Below are 24,212 nucleotides of genomic sequence, written 5' to 3' on the forward strand. Positions count from 1 at the left end.
AAAACACAGGTGTCAAACTCATTCCACGGAGGGTCGAGTGTCTGCAGGTTTTCGCTCCTCCCGTGTACTTGATTGATGAATTAAGGTCACTAATTAGAAAATAACTCCCCATACCTGGTTATCTAGGCCTTAAATGAAAGGGAAAAAACTAAATACCTGCAGACACTAGGCCCTCCACGGAATGGGTTTGACACCGCTGCTCTAAAGCACTATAATCCTTGAGGAGAGGCTAGAGTTGAACATGACAGGCACACCACAGACCAAAAACACCCTAAAGATAGAGATGGATGACACACACACACACATTATCCATCTACCCACCCAAACAGCTGTCTGCCCATATGGCGTTACGTCTTACCTCTCCTGCAGTGCCTAATGGCCATTTTGCATCTCTTGGACTCGGCGATAGTGGGGCAGGGTATAGTGTCCTTGGGCGGCTTCTTCACGATGTGCCGCGTCCGGGTCTCCAGACCCCACTTGAAGCCGCAGGTTTTGTTTCTCCTGGTGCAGGACCCCCACTCGCTCCACTGGCCCACCTCGCAGCCTTCTGCGTAGGGAGAGACATGAGTCATTAAAGGGTAGTGCCAGGGAGACTCGATGGAGGGTCCAAATCAAGGTTCCCTACAGTACATAGTGAATAGACTAGGATGGCCATAACCTCCGGGTGTGTGGTCCTTTCCATCCTTCTACTTTTTCAATCAAAAACATATACTAGAGGTTACAAGGTAAAAGACTGTTGGGTAAAGCCATAAGTTCTAGGAGATCCTGCCTCAATGTGATCCACATTGTCGACTATCCACATTTCAACACAGTTATGAATTACTCCAAAAAGACACCCTATTCCCTATATAGTGCACTACTTTGGACCAGAGCCCAGTAGTGCACTACATAGGGAATACGGAGACACACACGTCTTTGCTGTTTCCCGTCTTACCTCCACACTCCTTGGTGTCCTCCAGGGGCGCAAAGCCCTCGGGGCACTTCTCGGAGCAGCGCCCTTTGTGCAGGTAAAACCCTGCCTTGCACTTGGTGCAGAAGTCTTTACTGAAGCAGGACTCACAGTTATCTATCCTGCACCCTGTGGGGAGGGAAGAGGAGACGAGATGAGAGGCGACGCGGGGAGAGGAGGGGAAGTGAAGAGAGGAGAGAAGAGGTCTCGGCAAGGCCAGGGCTAGGCAGCGGTACAGTACAGTATACACTCATACCATCTGGAGTTGATAGAAGACTAAAGGGGTTTGGGGAAGGAGATGGAGTTCTTGAAAGGATTATTGCCCCCCTCCAAAAGAAAGCCTCTGTGTTGATGTCCTGTGAATCATATAATCATATATCTCCAGGGCTGTGCTATATTTCAGCACACTCGGTTTTCAGTGTGAGCGGGTGAAGAGTGCGAACTGTGAAATAACAACAGCAAAGTTAGTGAAACATTACCTCACTGTGACCCCTTTCAACACAGGCAGGAAAACAGATCACTAGCCTGACATCCGACAGTCTGGAGACAACACAGAGGTCTGGGCCTGGTTCTCTTGTCCTAGCCATGAATGGGTTTGAGGGATTCTATTTCGTTTTGGTTTTAAATATATTTTTAAAGCAAGTTAGTGTTACCCATGCTTCCAATGTATGTTTGATATGGCTTATTCTAAGCTTAGTGTTATCAGACATTGCATCATTGGTGGGGGTAAGAATGAACTTTTGGTGATTAGGAAGATGGCATACAGCTGTGATAGAATCCTCGGTTTTGTGTTAGTTTGGGTTGGGGAACAAAAACATTGCGAGCCCCTGCCAAACGAACTAACCAACGCTGATGTCTTTGGTGAGAAACACAACGCCACACTTATCGTCCCACGCCCCACCCTGCCGGGCTGAAACGCAGCACTGTGCGGCGAGTCATCAAGCCTTTTACTCTGCAATTAGCACGTTCAGGCAGGGGCCCAAATTACACAAGCCGCACCGACGGGGCGATGCACTGGGCTGCATGATTAAAAGGAAGCCCTCACCCGAGCTGTCTAATTTATGACACTCCTCAGAATCCCTAAGTCGCCTGATTGGTTGGCTAACCCCAATCTATATCAGAGGAGGCCGGTGGGAGGACCTATAGGAGGATGGGCTTATTGTCATGGCTGGAATGGAATAAATGGAACGTATCAAGCATATCAAACTTATAGAAACCACGTTTGACTCTGTTCCATTAATTCCATTTCAGCCATGACAATGAGCCCATCCTCCTCCTCCCACCAGCCTCCACTGACCTATAGGCTAGCGAACTAGCAGCAGTCATCTCTATCACTCGCTCTACTAGACTTTCTCAGGTATGGTGGTGACATCTGGTCTTCTCTGTGTCTCCCGGAGAGTCACCATGTGTGTGATTGTGTGTTGAAGTAATTATCCACATGTAACAGATATAGAGTACAAGGCCCAAGACTCTTATCTAGGACCCTATTGCGGGCCCGGAGAAGGTTCTCACAATCACGCCCCTTAATTACACCATCTCCAGCTAACCATCAGGCCTCCTCTGCATTCCTCCGCAACGACGGAGGTCCCTCCCCTTTTCACTTTGAACCCCTAAGTATGGCCTCTACCCACTCACTCTGACTCTCACGCTTTTCCAACCCTGACCAGTCTAAACAAACCCGCCGCAAACACACACATAAGTACACAAGTACGCACATATACACACGTCACGTCATGTACACACAGAAACATACACACGTGTACACACACATAATTGAAACACACAACCATACACACACACGCACATAATTATATACACACACACACACATCAGAGTTGGTTGGGGACACACCCATCGCGCTGTCGCCCCTGTTGCCTACCTTCTGAAAAGATGACAGGAGGACAAGATGTTTGAATACCAGCCTTCACACCGTTCTTGATTCTTTACCTAGATACAGCTGGTTCTCTGGCTGGTCATTGGCATAATGCTTGATTATCACCCTCATCAAAGTTTAATGGATGATGTTCCTGACGCGATATGTATAGGCCTGTAGGCCTATATCATGAGTTTCAATGGAGAAAAAACATTAAGAAAAATGTGTGTATATATGTATATATATATATATATATATAAGTTTACATACACCTTTATCAAATACATTTAAACTCAGTTTTTCACAATTCCCGACATTTAATCAGAGTAAAAATTCCCTGTCTTTTGGCAGTTAGGATCACCACTTTATTTTTAAGAATTTGAAATGTCAGAATAATCGTAGAGAAAATGATTTCTTTCAGCTTTTATTTCTTTCATCACATTCCCAGTGGGTCAGAGGTTTACATACACTCAATTAGTACTTGGTAGCATTGCCATTAAATTGTTTAACTTGGGTCAAATGTTTCGGGTAGCCTTCCACAAGCTTCCCACAAAACGTTGGGTGAAATTTTGGCCCATTCCTCCTGACAGAGCTGGTGTAACTGAATCAGGTATGTAAGGCCTCTTTGCTCGCGCACGTTTTTTCAGTTCTGCCCACAAATTTTCTATAGGATTGAGGTCAGTGCTTTGTGATGGCCACTCCAATACCTTGACTTTGTTGTCCTTAAGCCATTTTGCCACAACTTTGGAAGTATGCTTGGGGTCATTGTCCATTTGGAAGACCCATTTGCAACCAAGCTTTAACTTCCTGACTGATGTCTTGAGATGCTGCTTCAATATATCCACGCAATTTTCCTACCTCATGATGCCATCTATTTTGTGAAGTGCACCAGTCCCTCCTGCAGCAAAGCACCCCCACAACATGATGCTGCCACCCCCATGCTTCACGGTTGGGATGGTGTTCTTCGACTTGCAAGCCTCCCCCTTTATCCTCCAAACATAACAATGGTCATTATGGCCAAACAGTTCTATTTTTGTTTCATCAGACCAGAGGACATTTCTTCAAAAAGTACCATCTTTGTCCCCATGTGCAAACCATAGTCTGGCTTTCTTATGGCAGTTTTGGAGCAGTGGCATCTTCCTTGCTTAGCAGCTTTTCAGGTTATGTCGATATAGGACTCGTTTTATTGTGGATATAGAGACCTTTGTGCCGGTTTCCTCCAGCATCTTCACAAGGTTCTTTGCTGTTGTTCTGGGATTGATTGCACTTTTCGCACCAAAGTACATTCATCTCTAGGAGACAGAATGAGTCTCCTTCCTGAGCGGTATGAGGGCTCGTGGTCCCATGGTGTTAATACTTGCGTACTATTGTTTGTACAGATGGTCGTGGTACCGTCAGGCGTTTGGAAATTGCTCCCAAGGATGAACCAGACTTGTGGAGGTCTACAATTTTTTTTCTGAGGTCTTGGCTGACTTCTTTAGATTTTCCCATGATGTCAAGCAATGAGGTACTGAGTTTGAAGGTAGACCTTGAAATACAGCCATAGGTACACCTCCAATTGTCAATTAGCCTATCAGAAGCTTCTAAAGCTATGACATCAATTTCTGGAATTTTCCAAGCTGTTTAAAGGCATAGTCAACTTAGTGTATGTAAACTGCTGACCCACTGGAATTGTGATACAGTGAATTATAAGTGAAATAATCTGTCTGTAAACAATAGTTGGGAAAAATTACTTGTGTTATGCACAAAGGAGATGTCCTAACCAACTTGCCAAAACTATAGTTTGTTAGCAAGAAATTTGCGGAGTGGTTGAAAAAAAGAGTTTTAATGACTCCAACCTAAGTGTATGTAAACTTCAACTGACTTCAACTGTATATATACACATACACACATACATATGTATGTATATATATGTGTGTGTATGTATCCATGCATGTATGTATGTATATATATATTTTTTTTACCTTTATTTAACTAGGCAAGTCAGTTAAGAACAAATGACGGCCTAGGAACAGTGGGTTAACTGCCTGTACCTTGTCAGCTCTGGGATTTTGAACTCTAACCACTAGGCTACCCTGCCACATATATGTACTGTGTGTATACATAATATATTTGTCATATGAATGCTGTATATAAAAGTACCATGTCTGTAGTATGTAATATGTCAAATGTATGTACGTGAAGAAAAATAAATGTGAAAAAAGTTACAAAAAAAAACATGTTTCATCTTTGGGACATGAATAAAATCAGCTACAGCCTAAATGATCTAATGGTAAAAGCACAGTGCAACCTAGGGCAATATAATGGCATTTAATATAAGCTTTTATCCAAAGGAAAAGAGAGAAACTCTCCGGAGGTGACAACCATATGTGACAACCAGCTGGGATTTGCAGAAACGGGATGTTGGGGTAGGAACCGTATAAATCCAGTGCTACTGGAACGGATGTGCGGATGTGGTATATGGAGGCATACAACAGTCACTCTCCGATTCAAGAGGTGGTCTGAGGCAGCCTGTAAGACCTCACTGCACCCCTGGATCTTGTTCATTAGGGCACACTGTAAGGCAATTCCGCAGTAACAGAGTGATAGTGAGACTCTGATTTTTTTTACTTTAAAAATGCATATCCAACAAAAACCAATGAATGAAAAGTTATACAGACAATAGAACTCTATGCCTAAGGGACAACGATTAGCAACTTCCACTGAACATTTTACAAAAACACATTTACTTGAAGAACAGCGCTGATGCAAAGTTTGGTAACAGAACGGAGCCACAAACAGCACAACCCGTCATTCTGTGTGTTTAACTTGGCAATCATTGTTTTTTCTGTTGGATATACTGTACATCATAAAGTGAAAAATCTGAGTCTCGGCATCACTCTGTTACAGTAGAATTGCCCTACACTGGACAAGTACAAATAGTTTTATTCCGTTTGGTACCAATTGAAGACAACCTAGACAGAACAAAACAAACAACACATGGAAGGCAGCCAACATTTACAATATAGACATTTCTGCCTTCTCACCATCTCATCCATGGTCCAACATATCACACACACACTTGCTTATCCCTTGCTTGATAAACACACTGAGCCAATAGAGTTCCGCAGTGCTGTAGAGATTTTGGCATGGAATGAGTGAAACAGGGGAGGTAAGGGAGAGGCCCACACAAATGCAGGATGCACTCGCTCTCCTTTCCTCTCCTCCCTACTTAAATTTTTTAAAATTTTTATAGCTCTCATCCCTCTCTCCTCTCCTCTTCATTCCCGCTGAAATTAGATATTGGTGGGGCTCGGTGTCAATACACGTCAGGCCCAAGACAGGGACCCAACAGCCAATAAATCAAAGGAGCAAATTGGAAAGCAGCGCTCCTCTTTACCTCTCAAACACAAGCCTTCCCAGGCCTGTCATCACCGAAGTCTTTTTCTTTCTGAAGAAGAAGTAAAAGAAAAAAATAACATCTGGCACTACTACACTCTCAAGCACCGGCATGTTGCGCAACCTGCTGTTACTGACAACAAACAGGAATGGAGACGCTGGTACACCGAAACACACACGACTAACGAGTGCCACAACATTGAAGTTCATCTTACAATATAGAAGTCAAAAACAAGCTTATAGTGAAATGTATTAGCAAACACCGGTGGTAGCGATTCCTGTCCTACTCCTTATCAGATATAATCAAATAAGATACAGCATTCCTTTACAGATATATGACATATGCATAATACAGATCAGGTCGGAAGTTTACATACACTTACTTAGGTTGGAGTCATTAAAACTTGTTTTTCAACCACTCCACAAATTTCTTGCTAACAAACTATAGTTTTGGCAAGGACATCTATTTTGTGCATTACACAAGTCATTTTTCTAACAATTGTTTACAGACAGATGATTTCACTTATAACTCACTGTATCACAATTCCAGTGGGTCAGAAGTTGACATACACTAAGTTGACTATGCCTTTAAACGGCTTGGAAAATTCCAGAAAATGATGTCATGGCTTTAGAAGCTTCTGATAGGCTAATTGACATCATGAGTCAATTGGAGGTGTACCTGTGGATGTATTTCAAGGCCTACCTTCAAGCTCAGTGCCTCTTTGCTTGACATCATGGGAAAATCAAAAGAAATCAACAAAAAATATTGTAGACCTCCACAAGTCTGGTTCGTCCTTGGGAGCAATTTCCAAATGCCTGAAGGTACCACGTTCATCTGTACAAACAATAGTACACAAGTATAAACACCATGGGACCACGCAGCCGTCATACCGCTCAGGAAGGAGTCTCCTAGAGATGAACGTACTTTGGTGCAAAAAGTGCAAATTGATCCCTGAACAGCAGCAAAGGACCTTGTGAAGATGCAGGGGGAAAATAGGTACAAAAGTATCTATATCCACAGTAAAACGAGTCCTATATCGACATAACCTGAAAGGCCAACTCAGCAAGGAAGAAGCCACTGCACCAAAAGCGTTTACAACTCCACATTGGGACAAAGATGGTACTTTTTGGAGAAATGTCCTCTGGTCTGATGAAACAAAAATAGAACGGTTTGGCTATAATGACCATCGTTATGTTTGGAGGTAAAAGGGGGAGGCTTGCAAGCCAAAGAACACCATCCCAACCGTGAAGCACAGGGGTGGCAGCATCATGTTGTGGGGGTGCTTTGCTGCAGGAGCGACTGGTTCACTTCACAAAATAGATAGCATCATGAGGCAGGAAAATAATGTGGATATATTGAAGCAACATCTCAAGACATCAGTCAGGAAGTTAAAGCTTGCTCAAAAATGGGTCTTCCAAATGGACAATGACCCCAAGTATACTTCCAAAATTGTGGCAAAATGGCTTAAGAACAACAAAGTCAAGGTATTGGAGTGGCCATCACAAAGCCCTGACCTCAATTCCATAGAAAATATGTGGGCAGAACTGAAAAAGCATGTGCGAGCATTTCACATTCTTAAAATAAGTATGTATGTATGTATGTATGTGTGTATGTGTGTGTGTGTGTGTGTATGTATGTATGTCTGGGGTCAGAGTTGGGTGGATATGAGGGAAGTTCCCACAGGGAGCTGCATCTGCCCGGCTGCTTGTCTGCCTCTGCGGTGGCCAGGGGCCCAACGGAGAGCGCCAGACGAGGCCCCCAGGGGCCCATGGCCCTCAGATGCATAGGAGCAGGTTATAGCCCTCTTTGGGATTAACCTCTGTGCCACCTCCAATGTCTCGTCTAGGTGCCTCTGGGAGACTAATAAGAAATAATGAGGTCATCAGATCTGGCAGGAATCTGATGAAAGGAAGGCTCAATGTTCTTATTGAGGGTTAAAACACATTATCTCCTCTTAGCCTTGTTTCTCAGTTTTAAACTCAATATCAAATCATTTCTGGGTAACAATTAAGTACTGTACTGTGATTGTTTTCAATTAAAAATGGTCAAAAGGAAAAATAAATAGCTTCTTAGTAATGCAATTTCTCAAGCAAGAATTGCAGTAGGGCTGTCTGGGAGTGGGGAGGGGAAACTGAAAAGTAGTTGTTATTGGCAGAGAGGTTTGGAACTCTCTTCCTTATTGTTCTATTATGCCAAAACGCCAACCTGCCAAAACAGGCTGAAATTTCAGGTGGTCAACATCTTTTAAGGGAAAGTCATGGTTGCACTTGTATGAATGTGACTGTTTCCATTTTTTTGGTTTTTTCAGTTTGTGGTTTTCATGTCAACTACATTTGGAGTTGAATCATGGAGCTTTAAAAGCGTGATCTAACCCTGCGAGTCTAGCTGGCAGCGACTCTCCCCTCTCTCTCTGCTGTGGTCTGGATCGAAAATCAGCAAATTTGATCAGGGACACTCAAAGCAATTGTCAATTTCAGAGGTGTTCTGCCTGAGATTGGGTTGACATGGGACATTTGCCATCACTTGATTTATTTCAAAGAATATTCATGTTAAAAACTGTAAATCATTTTTCATAAGATGGAGAATCTGTTGGGAGCCCAGAGAGGGCCTTTCTTGTAAGCTATGGGGGTTAGGTTGTCAAGCCAATCATCAGTCTAATGAAAAGTCACAAAGTCTTCCAGGATGCTAACCAGGACTGCTGTTGAACAAGCAGGCAGCGGCAGTGTCCATGTCCATGATCAGACAGAAAGAAGCTCTGGCACTCAAGTGGGGGAAAACAAACCCCATTTTTCCAGCCTTCCTCTCCAAGCGAGTCTGAGTGAAGCAGCTAGCCTTGTGCTAGCCTAATAGTGCTTTGACCTACTCTCTAAATCAGACGGTTTGGCTGGCATTTAACCCTGGGCTTGCTAGCTGCCACCCGGCCATGTCATGGTGGATTGATGGATGGCAGGAGTTCATGTCACAGGGAAAGGCTGCATGTTCTCCCCTCTGACATCCTCTTTTCTTTCCACGTGGATGTTCTCCAACACCCTGGCGTGGGGCTGCTGGGCGAGACAGAGCCGACGTTCCCGACAGTCAGAATGGGCCAGTGGAGAGGAGACACGACAGGCCTGTCAGTCGGTTGTGTCCATTGTGTTGTCTGGCAGTGTGTCTAAACTGTGGTTTGTAAAAGCTGTGATGATTAACTGTCCCTTGGTAAGGCGCAAAGGCCAAAAGCAACTGGTATTTTTCTGGTTAAAATGTGCAATGGAAATACCCACAGGAAGACAGAGATGCAGAGTAGCCCGTTTCTGCCTGTGCTGCCAACGTTGCTCATGGTATTATGAGGTAGTTCCTTTACAGAGCTTCATACTTCGGTACTCAATTGGCCCGGAGAACTGACGTGTGGCTACTGTCCACCTCAGAATCCACCAAACTCCTACGATGCACTTTAAAAATGAACTCTCTCACAAAGGTGTAACCAGTCATCCAAAACGGGACAAACCAGAAACAAAATGCAACAATGATATTCAGTTACCAATTTGTAGTACAAGAGAGGCAATAAAAATAAAATCAGAAATGGAGTTTTAAAAATCACCTCGGACAAGGGGAGTCTCGAGTGGCATATATATTGGCACGGGACGAGCTGTGATATTTGAACCACACTTCCAGAATATTGGCCATATCTATGAGCTCAGCTCGACATGGTTTCCATCCTGGCAGGGGGGGGGTGATCGTTGCTGGGGTTTCTGTGAGCATTACAGCTGTGTGTGTGTGTGTGTTTGTTAAATGGGGTGCATATAGGGACAATCTATCCCAGACTTAAAGCCTTGTCCACCAGGACACCCCCCAAACCCCCACCACCTCAGCAGTGTTTAAAACCATTATTACAGCCCCTGGGAGGAAGTTTTGCTCAGAGTATTACTCTCATGCTGTCCCTGTCAACACTTTCCCTACCGTTAAACTCCGCACACTGTTCTCCACCATTCACCCCCTCTTCCTAATATTTTAAACCCATATGAAAATACAGTTGATGCCTGATACAGTCTATGCCATAGCTTGGGAATTAAATAATGTCATAAAAGCCTGCGTTAAACCTAAATCATGCAGATAGATGTCCCAGACAAGTGCAATGATTCGTTTGCATTAGCACCGGTGCAAATGCAACAACCTTACACATAGTTTGCTAACTTACACATCGCTTACTGTATATATGTGCACTTATCAGGACTGGGCTGTATATAAAGCATATGTGAATCTCTATCCTTAGAAATGTCCCTGGTAGAGGAGGTTGACATAGAGACAGATGAGCAGAGAGCAGTATTAGCCTGTTGAGCTGATAAGTGCCTCCGTGACTGCAGCTGGACTTACAGATCATATCAAACTCTTCACCATTAGCTGCTGAAAGGTGTGTGTGAGTGTGTGTGAGTGTGTGAGAGTGAGTGAGAGAGAGAGAGAGATGCGCAAAATGCGGACGGAATCACGTATGCCAGACATTAAAACTGAATTTAGCAATATTCAATCATTTATTGAACTTAGTAGGAAATTAACTAGATATAGAAAATCCATGAACAAAATGCATCAGTGATTTGTATTTTCCTGCAACTTTCTCAAAAGGCACAGGAATGCCCTTGTCTGTGCTGTGTACAGTGCACTTTTATCTAGTCTACACTTTGTGTAGCCATTAGCATGAATGCTAATGATAATCATCTGCTGGTACTGCAGATGGAAAGGCTTTCACCAAAACCTTCTTAACTAAATGTTAACTACAAAGTAGCCTATACCTACCTGGCAGAATGATAGCCATTTGTTTAGCTAACTCTGCAATCCCATGAGTGCTACAGCTAACCAAACAAACATCTCTGGCTGGTGCACACTTGCATTAAAGGGTAACTACACCAAAATGTCTTTGATTTTTCCCAGACCTTAAAAAAGTGTTCTCCTGGTGGGGTAAAACATTGTTGTGGACTTAGAACATACAGTTGAGTGTGTTTTCTATTTTTTTTTAAAGTGTGATTAAGAGAGCGAAAACGTAAATAAATCAAATGAAACCTGGAAAAACTACATGGAGAAAAATGAATTTGAGAAAAAACTACGCTGAATCAGGCATCTTCCCCCCCCTCACATTTCCCAACCATTAACTTTCCCCCTCTCTCTTCTAAATTCAGCCACTGGCTGGTTCAGTTGCCTGGTTAGCTTCAGTCACCTAGTCTTACTGCACATTGGCACACAGGTTAAAGTGTGTGGCTACACTCTTTCTTCTCCTAATGCCAAGCTGTCAAGTGGCAGCTGAAAGAGAGTGAGGAACTTAGCCATGGGGTTCCAGCCTCATCATGGCTGGGCCTGGGAGTCAGTGTGTAAACCTCTCTATCGTGTGGCTTTGGTTTTCCTTTACCCAGGCAGTCCACAAAACATTCTTGAATGAGATAAGATCACACAGACAAACTCTGGTGTAATAATAAGCAGCTGCTCCTTAAGTGATTTCAGAGGCTGTTTTGAAAGACCATGATAACAGAGACGTAATGCCACGTTCCCGGGCCTCTTAGAGAACAGGGGCAGGCACTGGCTCTGGATCTGGGGCACTGGTGGCGGGGAGGAACCCCGGTGTCTTTAAGCTCAGAGGAGAATCCAGCTGCCTTGTCAGCCCACAAATCGTTCCCAGTGACCCGACAATTAGCTTCGTAGAGCCGAGCTGATAGAACGTCCCGTTATGGCCGACAGACCCAAACTGTTTAGTGGAAATTACATGAAGAGTGCAACTTAAGGAGGAAGGTCAAATGCGAAGTGGGATTACAAAGTTACGGCTCCAATTGCGATCACATCAAAGAAGACCTGGCCGCCGAGATTTGATGCTACTTGACAATGGTAAGATTTTGGTTCTGGGAGCAGTTTGTTCTGAAAAGGACTCAGATTAACTTGCCACACGTTGATGCCGCACGTCGCTAACGCTTTAAATCCAACTTCGCGCAGGACAGAGAGACGGTGTGGGGAGGGATGGGGAAGAATTACCATCCGCTGAAGAACAAAATGTCTTTCTCCTCAGATTTTCCCTGACTTGTGAAGAGAGGGTGAAATGACTGCAGGCCCTTCCTTCTCCTCTTTTATTGTGGGGAATGGAGAGATGAGAATGTGTGTGCAGGGGGAGCGGGTGTCTCGGGGAGGGGGGGGGAAATCCAATTGATACCAGCAGTTTATGACAAGCCAGGCATTTACGTCCGCTGACAAAACCAGCGGACGTATTTGCATGGAGGTTTTGGAGAGAGCGAGCGAGCGAGTAAGCAGCAAAATGGTTTCTCCTCCGGTGTCTGCAGCGCGTCTGGATTATTGGGCCTAGAGGTCCTGACACGCTCCTCTGGGGCCTCATTTCAGCATGTCTGTCAGGAGTTTGGCTAACAGAACCCAATGGGTTCAAGTTCTTTCTCAGTTTTCACATGAAACACTCAGCCAACGCCTCGGGCTCTCTATAAACCTATAAAGCCGGTCTCTCTCAAGCCAGACTCCATGTTAAAATAAGGTTATGAGATGGGGGCGCAGCCTGGTCCAATAGGAATGGAGAGGGATACATTTAATTAATTTGATATTGTATTATTATTATTTTTATTTTTTAGCCCATTGTTGGGTTTTAGTTTTTTCCCTTTCAGTTTTTAATATAGACAACATAATTAACAAGATCTGCGTCTAAAGGTGTCTGTTTAAGTTTGTCATGAGACCAAAACAATCCTGATATCGAATACAGCTGACTACACACAGAAAACACGTTGAACACACGAGTACATAAATCCCAGAAAAAAAATTACATACATTTATACTATTGACATGGATGAATAGAAATATCTAATATGCTTGATGTTTTTTCATCATCGGGATAGTTTTCCCTCAGAATGACATCCCCCGGCCCTCTGCGAGTGCCTTAACCTATTCCGCTCGCTTTAATCTGCACATGGCAGCGTTCCGTTTGTGCAAAGTCTACAAACTATTGGTAAGCGTTACTAATCTTCCATTAAAACGAAACACCAAGATATGCCTGGAACTTGAATAACAGCCCGTTTAAGTACGTCTGAATAGCCTTCGTTCTGAAGCCCATCCACAACACCCTCTAACGAGCCTCTAAAATGTTCACCAAGTGGGACTGTTGGTTGAGAAGCCTGGATTAACCAGACATCTCCAGCCTCAGATCCCACATCCGGGCCTATACTGGTCGCCCCTGGAGGAAAGGCCCTTCTTAATAAAGTCTCTGCACTAACATCCACCTGTGTTAAAGGTTCAGCCGTTCAAAATGTGAAGCATGTGTGTCTCCCTCTTCCCTGCATAAGGAGCGTGTGAACGTGACAATAGATCACGTGACGAGAGAGGAGATAGATGGAGGGGACGGAGGGGATGAAGGAGGGGGGCCTTACGGGAGCACGTGTTGATCTCCGGAGCTCGAATGCCATAGTATCCCGTCGGACATGCGTGGAGACACTCGCCGTACTGCCTCATCCTCTCCCTCCGCAGGAACAAGAAGAGCTTGGGCTGGCAGTTCACGCAGCCATTGTCCTTGGAGCACACCGAGCAGCCCTTGCAGATGGGGTACACACCATAGCTAGCTGCAGGAGAGAGACGAGAGACAGAGGGCACAAACAGAAAGTGTGATTAGTTTCAACTACATGTAAAGCAATCCAATCAAGCAATCACTCAATCAGTCGATCAAATGCACTTACAAATGTACTTACAAAGTGCCGTAGAGTAGCTCAGTTTAGACCCCAAAAAGCACAGTGGCAAGGGGAAAAAAAACCTTGAGAGTGTGGAATACAGGCACCGTCAGTATGAATGATAACTGCCTTTTATAGTATATTCCGCTGTAACTACTGTAACTAACATGTGATAGTGCAGCTGAGTTCACTGGGCCTAACAACAACATTGTCTTGTCACGGTGGTAAGACAAAACTGGGGATGGCCTCGGAGCTGAGGACAAAGGTGCACTTGAGGAAACAGACTATACCAGAGGAAAAAGTCAGCCGTTGAAAAGTCCATCACACAGTATAAAGCCAAACAATAGTAACAGATATGTAACAAAGATATTTTCAAATTTGTAGGAAATCCGTCTAATTCAGCAATTTGTCATTCATGCAAACTTTGGTTGCCCCCTGCAACTTTGAATACTGATTGGTTTTGAATGTGAATATTGCATTCATTCTGGTCAGAACTGGCCCTCCCGAGCGCTGTGTTGACGCTGTGTTGAGACAGCCGATGAACGCCCCAAACCACATTGATTCTGGGCCCGGATCGAGTTGCCGGCGGAGGACAAAGGAGCCAGTAACAGCCAGTCCATTCCACAATAAGCGTCTCTTAATGTAAACTCCGTAGCGATCCCGTTTACAAGAAAATGTCCTTGGGCGAACACAATGGCTGCAAATGAGAGACACTGCTATCGATTTGGAGCCAAGTTTTAAATATCACAGGCAGATATAGGGTAACAGCTTCCACCGAATTGGCAATTTACCACAGTGCTTAACACATCATAGAGGAGAAGTCAACTGACTGAACAGAGCATGTTTCTCCATTGGCCATGAATTCGCATATTACATATCTCCAACCCGTTTAAAGACGACAATAAATTGCTAAGTGGAACTATAAACAGCAGTTTGTAATCATGTGAGAAGCAGCACGAAGGAGATGTCAGTGTTTGACATGGGGTTCACTCCCCCCCCCGCCTGGCAGACTATGCGCAAAACACACCAAATCTGTGTTGGGGAGAGATGAGATGGAGAGAGAGCAGAGACACTGAGCTTTAGTGTTAATCAGAGTGTGTCTGTGATCGTCTCCGGGGATTAAGTTCACCCCGACACCTCGTCGATCACGTTCAGATTAGCACCCACTGTACTCCGTGGCCTATTCATCACTGATTGCTCATCTCCACACTGCACGACTACTCACTCAGCAACGAGCAGAGACCTCAATACGTCAGGCAGATAACACATTTCAAGATATTTCCGAACTGTAGTCAAAAATGTAGTATTTGTTCCCATATTCCTAGCAAGCAATGATTACATCAAGCTCGTGTCTCCACAAGCTTGTTGGATGCATTTTCTGTTCGTTTTTTTGGTTGTGCTTCAGATTATTTTGTATCCAATAGAAATGAATGATAAATAATGTAGTGTCATTTTGGAGACGCTTTTATTGTAAATAAGAATATAGTATGTTTTTAAACACTTCTACATTAATGTGGATGCTACCATGATTACGGATAGTCTTGAATGAATCGTGAATAATGATGAGTGAGGTGCTGTAGATACAGAAGCACAACCTCTCGCCAACACGCGCTAACGTCTCGCCAACACGCGCTAACCCTCTCGCCAACACGCGCTAACCTCTCGCCAACACGCGCTAACCTCTCGCCAACACGCGCTAACCTCTCGCCAACACGCGCTAACCTCTCGCCAACACGCGCTAACCTCTCGCCAACACGCGCTAACCTCTCGCCAACCTCTCGCCAACACGCGCTAACCTCTCGCCAACACACGCTAACCTCTCGCCAACACACGCTAACCTCTCGCCAACACACGCTAACCTCTCGCCAACACACGCTAACCTCTCGCCAACACACGCTAACCTCTCGCCAACACACGCTAACCTCTCGCCAACACACGCTAACCTCTCGCCAACACACGCTAACCTCTCGCCAACACACGCTAACCTCTCGCCAACACACGCTAACCTCTCGCCAACACACGCTAACCTCTCGCCAACACACGCTAACCTCTCGCCAACACAAGCTAACCTCTCGCCAACACAAGCTAACCTCTCACCATTACAATAACAGAGAAGGTTAGCATTTTTGGGAGGTAGGATATTTATGCCACTGTAACCTTTTCACTCATAATTATTCACAATCCACAATCATGGTAGCATCCATGTAAAAGTGTTTAGAAACATATTCTATTCTTATTTACGATAAAAGTTACCCCAAAATGACACAATACATTACTTGCCATTATTTTCTATTGGGCACAAAATAATCTGAAACACACACAACAACAAAAAAAATGCACCCAACAAGTTTGTAGAGTCGCAAGCTTGATGTAATCTTTGCGTGCTAGAAATATGGAACCAAATACAAAACCTTTGACCTACTTTAATACATATAAGTGAATTTGTCCCAATACTTTTGGTCACCTAAAATGGGGGCTACTACGTGCTAAAAGTGCTGTAATTTCTAAACGGTTCACCCGATATGGATGAAAAATACCCTTAAATTAAAGTTGACAGGCTGCACTTTGACCTCATAGTCATTGTATAATTTCAAATCCAAAGTGCTGAAGTACAGAGACAAAAAAATATATACAGTCGAAGTCAGACGTTTACGTACACTTAGGTTGGAGTCATTAAAACTTGTTTTTCAACCACTCCACAAATTTCTTGATAACAAACTATAGTTTTGGCAAGTTGGTTAGGACATCTACTTTTTGCATGACACAAGTAATTTTTCCAACAATTGTTTACAGACAGATTATTTCACTTATAATTCACTATATCACAAATCCAGTGGGTCAGAAGTTAACATACACTAAGTTGACTGTGCCTTTAAACAGCTTGGAAAATTCCAGAAAATTATGTCATAGCTTTAGAAGCTTCTGGCTAATTGACATCATTTGACTCACTTGGAGGTGTACCTGTGGATATATTTCAAGGATACCTTCAAACTCAGTGCCTCTTTGCTTGACATCATGGGAAAATCAAAAGAAGTCAGCCAAGACCTCAGAAAAACCATTGTGGACCTCCACAAGTCTGGTTCATCCTTGGGAGCAATTTCCAAATGCCTGAAGGTACCACGTTCATCTGTACAAACAATAGTACGTAAGTATAAACACCATGGGACCACGCAGCCGTCATAACGCTCAGGAAGGAGACTCGTTCTGTCTCCTAGAGATGAATGTACTTTAGTGCGAAAAGTACAAATCAATCCCATAACAACAGCAAAGGACCTTGTGAAGATGCTGGAGGAAACAGGTACAAAATTATCCACAGTAAAACGAGTCCTATATCGAAAGGCCGCTCAGCAAGGAAGAAGCCACTGCTCCAAAACCGCCATAAAAAAACTAAGATCGTAAATGGGTCTTCCAAATGGACAATGACCCCAACCATCCTTCGAAGGTTGTGGCAAAATGGCTTAAGGACCACAAAGTCAAGGTATTGGAGTGGCCATCACAAAGCCCTGACCTCAATCCTATAGAAATTTGTGGGTAGAACTGAAAAAGAGTGTGCGAGCAAGGAGGCCTACAAACCTGACTCAGTTACACCAGCTCTGTCAGGTGGAATGGGCCAAAATTCGACCAACTTATTGAGGGAAGCATGTGGAAGGCTACCCAAAATGTTTGACCCAAGTTAAACAATTTAAAGGCAATGCTACCAAATACTAATTGAGTGTATGTAAACATCTGACCCACTGGGAATGTGATGAAAGAAATAAAAGCTAAAATAAATCATTCTCTCTACTATTATTCTGACATTTCACATTCTTAAAATAAAGCGGTGATCCTAACTGACCTAAGACAAGGAATTTTTACAAGGATTCAAATGTCAGGAATTGTGAAAACACTGAGTTTAAATGTACTTGGCTAAGGTGTATGTAAATGTCCGACTTCAACTGTATGTGTCACTGTCCCAATACCTTTGAAGATCACTGTATATCTGGCTTCATGGTGTCAATCTCTCTATATGGAGAGAAAATAAACGGGAGTATTTTTCTTCCTCATCGCCTCACACAGCCATACATTAACGTAGAATATACACTCTGGGCATGTTTACATTGACCTGACATCCACTGTAAATTGGCCAAATGTACTCCCCTTTCCCAAACCCCATCCACACATGATTGCTAACACACAACGTTGAGAGCAGGGGAAACCGGGCATGGAATGAAAATGGAAACTGTGAGAAGTTAGCGAGTTCATTTCCCACCCGTTGGGAGAGAAGGGCTTCTGGGTTCTAACAGCTCCGAAGGCGGGTCACTACTATCACAAAGCATGTCCCTTTCTTTCGTCATCTGGGCGGGTTAGTTACTCACTTGATCTGACCAGCGGCGCCTCTGGCTCACCTCTTTTTAGTGGTTGAAGGCCTACCGCCTTCTATTAGCAGCCATTTAACTGTGTGTTCATTATGCCTGATCGCCTCAGCCCACTGGTCAATCAATCAGCGAGAGAGTTGTCAGTGAATCGCTTCATCACATCTCTGGGCTCACACTCCATGCCTTTCCTCTTTGATCCTGTTGAAAAAAAAAATGTTTTGCTCGTTGCTAATCTTGCAACACATGCTGATTAAGGATAACAACAACCATGCATGCACTGTTTGGATCCGATGCCGATCCCACATCCTACAGTTAGAAATGGAAAGAAGGAAGGAAACACTCTGCAGGCCAGCGAGATTTTTGTTGTTGTTGGTAACTGTTCTTTGGAGACTTCTTTGGATCAGGTCGAAGTCTGGAGTGCATTCGAAGCACAGCCCGCAGGTATGTCAGAGGGGAGGCAAGGATTAAGTCTATCCGTCTGTCTGTCTGTCCGTCTGCCTGTTTGGAGTGGCCCTGTCCAACTCAACTCGACCTACTGGAACGGTGTCAAGCGCATTCAAACATCAACATTGCCAGCTGGTTTCAGTCATTCATCAGTTCTCAGACACGTCGATGTCAACCAAACATGAAACAAGCTCAAAAAAGGACGACAAGGTGTCCAAACGAGTTCTCTCCAATTTCATGCCTTCATAAAGACATGGATATTTAGCAGGAACATATGTTCAAGATACAAACCTCTCACAATATTCGTGCAGAAAACCAACAATATCCTTGAAAAATCCCAATAAACAAAGTTTAGAAAATCAACAATTTGGGGGTTTTCTAGAGGAATATGGCATCCACCACCGGCAGCCCAGTGCATTGTAGAGAGAGACACCGTGCCAATGGGGAGATAGATCCATGGCGAAGCGATCAGATAGATATCAAAAGAGAAGCTTCTACTCCCTTAGCTCGCATGCTACAGGGCCTCCGACCCGAAACAGTGAAAGCCATTGGGCTCTGATGTGTAAACAGCATCTATAGCCATGTTTTCAAGTCACACTAGAGAGGAGACGATCAAAGTGCGTCGGTCTGGAGGAATTTCGGGCTCGCTGAAAATGACAGCATCGTAACCTAATTTGGCACCCATGTGAGCTTTAAAACACACAGGGATGGTATGTTGTGTGAACTTGCAACGCACATCGTACATAAATCGTTTTCAGAACAGCAGATAGATTTGAAACCAGCCAATCAACTATTGCAAACCATATTTTGACATGTTCACATGCTAGACTTTTTCAAGGCGTCTGTAGTAGCTCAGGTCTTTTCTTTCATGTCATCTTTCATCACCAGAACATAGGCCTAGCCGAAATGGTCATCGTGAAATTATGGATGCCATGGAACAGACAGTTTTTTTGTAACTGTGGAGAGAGAGAATGTAAGCAGTGAACACACCATTACAAATGCCACTCCCTCTCCATGATCAACCAACATAGTTTGCAGTTTCAACCACAGAATAAATAGGACTTAAAAACAATCTCTGCAGTCCCCACTTCTGATGGTTATCTAACGATCCCTCTGTGCCTCAAGTATTGCATTTACAAAAACCAGGGCCTCTTTGAACATCGCTGGAGAAGACACCACCACAGTGGTTCCTTAGCACAGCAAGCCAACCGAGCAGACAAGACAAATATTACAAATAATTTGGAGTGTGACGGTTCTACAGTGAAATGGGACTGACATATAGCTGCTAGTTAATACTGGTCTTCTACTGGCACCACATACAGTAGATAATGTGAGAAACCCCTCCCCTGCCACAGACATCTAACTGTTTGCTGTGGTGGGTTTGAGGGTTCTCCTTGTATGTGCCTGTGTGAGAAATGCAGGGAGCAATTGTACATATACCTGAAGTCCTACACTCTATTGGCAGCCTCAATTCTACTACACTGAGTTTCTCAACTGAACCAATGTGTGTTGTGTTTTTGTGTTGCTGGGAAGTCCTGATAAGTTTCTACGATTCAACTGCCTGGGTTGAGTAATAATCATTCTTCATCTGACTCGCTCTTTGGGCTTCAATTAGACTCCATTTAACAAGCAGTTCTGGTAGAACAAACTGTGCAATTTGATCTATGAATGAGAGCAATATCTACGACATTCAACAATGATTTCAGACTCCAGACTATGAAATCAAATCTAATTTAAACTGAGAGGCACCATGTTCCTCCAACAGAGTTCCAGATGCACTGCCCAGTTTGGAGAGAGACATTCTAGTTCATTCAGGTGAACAAAGTTTTGGTCCTCCATTCATGCAAAACACAGGCCCATAATGTGAGTTATGATGACAACATGTTTGGAGGGTAGTGGTTTCATTCAGCAGGGCAGCGGTGCTGTTGCTGGGAGGTTTGTTTTGAACGCAGCTCAGGAGCAATTAGGCCCACTGTGAGATCCAGCAGGAACACAGTCTGTCTCAGGTACGTTTAACGACTCTGAAACAAGCGTAATGGGCATCACCGGCAGTTGCCAAAGCCCACATGCAGGCAGGGGAGTTAGACGGGCCTGGTCTGAGCCAACCACCTCCTGCCTCTCACGCACCTACCGCTCTCCATGACATCATCAACCACACTGACTCATTATAACTTTCTGCAACTTATGAACCATAAAAAGGCAAATTGCAGATCCGTTTTTGGTGTTTCTTTTATGTGAAAACTTTGATTGTTCCCTGTAGGAATCACACACTGAGTCACCCCTCGATCCATCCACCGCCCGGGATGGAAATGTAAAAGGGAGCATCCCACCCACATTAATAAGGCTAATTTACTGTTGATCCCATTTGTTGAAGTTGTGTGAGGCAGGGATAGATGGGATGTCATGAGAGGGCAGAGGAAGAGGGGTACCGGGGCCAGGGATCCATTCTCTCTCATCATTGGGCTTTCCCTAAGTGAGTAACTAAAGCTGCTATGCATCAAAACCCACTCAGGGTCTGATTAATGACTAATGTTCATCTGTAGAGGGGGAAAACTCTTACTCAAACTGTTGTGACTGGGGAACTTGTGCTAATGATACAGTACAGGGGATTCAGGGTCAAACGCACCAAACACAACAGGTTATATCCTTATATGTCTCTTTGGCTACTCAGGAGGGCACTGGTATGTCAGTCTAATAACACTAGGATAGCTATATCCCTAGTAGCTAACCAGGGTTTTGGAAGAGTTCTACTCTAGATTAATGTATGGATCCAATCATATTGGATGCAAATGGCGAGGGAGGACACGGTGCAGGGAAACCTCAGGCCTCATATGTCACAAAGCCGCAGCCTGGTTAGGAGGTTCACTCTTCTTATGTGGTGAGAAGAACATTTCGCCAACAGAACTAAATATGTGGACTTTTCTTCATAGCATCTAGGCGATTATTGTATTTTTTTTTAAATCCGCAATGATGGTATAAGCCTACTGTTATTCAGTCAAAAAGAGAGAAGCCGTATCCCTCTCATTTCAGTGGGTCTGGATGTGCTACCCCTGGGCGAGAGACGTGCGGGACACCATCACAACCACCAACAGGCTGGCCTCGTATCGAACTTGGAGACGCGACCGCTCGCTGTATCCCTCTTCAAACCACGTAACCCTTGAGGCTTACACGCTGTAGCAGCGAGAGGCTGAACAGCCAATTCTACAGTGTAAAACTCACAGACCATCCACCCAACGTTAACCAGCCCCCGGAACGGCTACACATTGTTCTAGCTTGTTAAAAGTCGGTACATGGAAAAGGACATCAAACCACCCACATTTTAAGCATATGACTTTATTTGTCACGTTTCTGGAAATCACACTTCGCTCAAAATTAGGGGGAAAATCTGAAAGGTGGGGGGGGGAACACCAGCCCTATGCGCTGAAGGCACTTTTCTGTTCCAATTTAGCAGAAAATATGTTGGACTCAGCTCCGACTCCTTTCCAGCTGGAAACAGTCAGGATTTAGGATCTATGTTTTTTTTCAGAGTTTACTTTAACAGATCGTACTGTATGCACATGTTTATAATTTAGGACAATTCTGCTGCTTATAATGATTTTGCAGCATGTGTCTGAGCAAACACATTTGTTTTCAGACGTATTATTATAGCCAAAGTGTTCCTGTGACACAGACCCACCAGGCAAGGAGAGATTTGATCACATCACTTGAAAGGAGCTAGAGATCTCCAACGCAATGGGGAAAACAGGCAGCTATATGAGTAGGAACCTGCAGCTTATAATAGGGAATAGGGTGGGCATAAAGAGTTGTGGCACAGCCTGTACCTAGCATGTGTTCTCATTTCCATGCAGAGAAAAATGACCCTGATAGAATCACTTACTCAATGTCAGGTGGATACACATCCTTGGCAGGCCACATTAAATTGACTTGTGGGGCAGATTTGGCCTGCAGGCCACAAGATTAAGACTCCTGGCCTACAGTAGGCCTCAGCATAGCTTATTTCTGGCTTTGGCCTCCCTCACTCAATTAATCAATCAATCAATTAATCAAACAAACCATGACTGATTCATATACTCTCTTCTCTCTGAAGCCACTCCCATAACCAAGTCCAATCAGTCCTTATAAGCACTTCCCTTTTAGAATTCAAACTGTGTCACAACACAACTGTCAAGATTTTATTCACATACTCTTTATAAAGAGGCCCTTGGTATTCCTTAACGAAAAGCATATTTTACTTAAGGCCTGACTAATATTCAATCCTATACTTCTGTTTTTATTTTTATTTAAACTTTCGTATACAGGGAGGTCATATAACAACAGATTACAACAGTTATTTGCAATGACGACCTGTCAAGAGGCGAGCATAGCAGAGCTATAGTAAAACGGACTGCTCAGTTACACGTGCAGTTGGTTTCTCCGATTGAAAATAACTCCTCCGGGGTTTCAACATGGCTACGTGAAGAAGCGTTCCGAGGCCTCTCCACGAAGGGTTGACACTTTTGTGTTTGAACCTTTTACCTATCAAAACGAGAACACACTTTGCACACCTACACACCTACTGGCTCTAGCAACAAACGGTAAACAAGAAGACATGATGAAAACTAGCAACACGACATTATCATTGTCACCATCCGCGCAGAAATGGCTAGACCACGCTCTGATTTCATGACCCAGTTTTGTTCCTCTGTGTCAAGTCTATGAGCTGAGATTATGACATACAACTATCGCGAAACAAACCCCAAAAAATAAAGGATATGGAAACGTTGTTGACCGACATCAATAAGCGGTTTACCGAATTGGAGACCAAAAACGACGAGCTTACCTCTGAGAACGTGACGCTAAAGGTTAGTCTGGGTGAACAGGGAAACCATTCCCAGAGAAAGAACATACGTGTGGTCGGAAGGGCGTAATCTTACCGAGTTCATGGCCTCTTTCCTGCAAGGCGTCCTCGGCAGAGAGACTTTTGACAGAAAAACCACAGCCCGGTCGCCCTCCCAGAGCAATGCTAGTCCGCCTATATTACCTCCAAATCTTTGGATCTCCCGCGAAAGAGGGGAGCTGAACTACAATGGCAAGCGGATCCATATCTTCACAGATTACTCGGCAGATCTGGCAAGACGCCAAACTGCATACAAAGATGCGAAAGCCCACCTTCACAAGGCAGGAGTCAGATTTGGCCTGATACACTCGGCTAAATTGAGGATTATTTTCCAGGGGGCTAGCCACACATTTGACGACCCCCAGTCTGCGCTCACCTTCTACCGGGACAATATCCACTCAACAGCGGCACAGAACTCAGATCTGTGAAGGCTGCTAGTTATGTTATTAAGGGTGCACACATGGTCAGTTTATGGACGTGAACATGAGTAACATTTATGTGCCCTATTTGGGCAGTCCATGCACCACATATAGATGGCTGACTAGCTCGGGATGGAACAGTCTACCATGGTATATAGCCAATAAGCGTTATGGTGTAATGTAACTAACCTTTTCATTTATAGAACTGAGGTTCTTTTTCATTTTTTCATGAATGAATAAGCCAATG

The 24,212-nt window shown here is 44.1% G+C and overlaps 1 protein-coding gene across 1 annotated transcript in view; it reads right to left on the bottom strand.

Annotated features, from left to right (window-relative positions):
- The window catches only part of LOC109903956 (R-spondin-2), a 73,328-nt gene that overhangs the window by 25,644 nt on the left and 23,472 nt on the right, over nt 1-24,212 (bottom strand). The window contains exons 3-5 of the mRNA XM_031792228.1: nt 13,578-13,766; nt 935-1,078; nt 359-547 (exon numbers count right to left, since the gene is read on the bottom strand). Coding sequence (XP_031648088.1) covers nt 359-547; nt 935-1,078; nt 13,578-13,766 — 522 coding nt within the window. The remainder of the gene's footprint in view (nt 1-358; nt 548-934; nt 1,079-13,577; nt 13,767-24,212) is intronic.

Source organism: Oncorhynchus kisutch, linkage group LG2 (assembly GCF_002021735.2).
Source record: "Oncorhynchus kisutch isolate 150728-3 linkage group LG2, Okis_V2, whole genome shotgun sequence".
Taxonomy (NCBI): domain Eukaryota; kingdom Metazoa; phylum Chordata; class Actinopteri; order Salmoniformes; family Salmonidae; genus Oncorhynchus; species Oncorhynchus kisutch.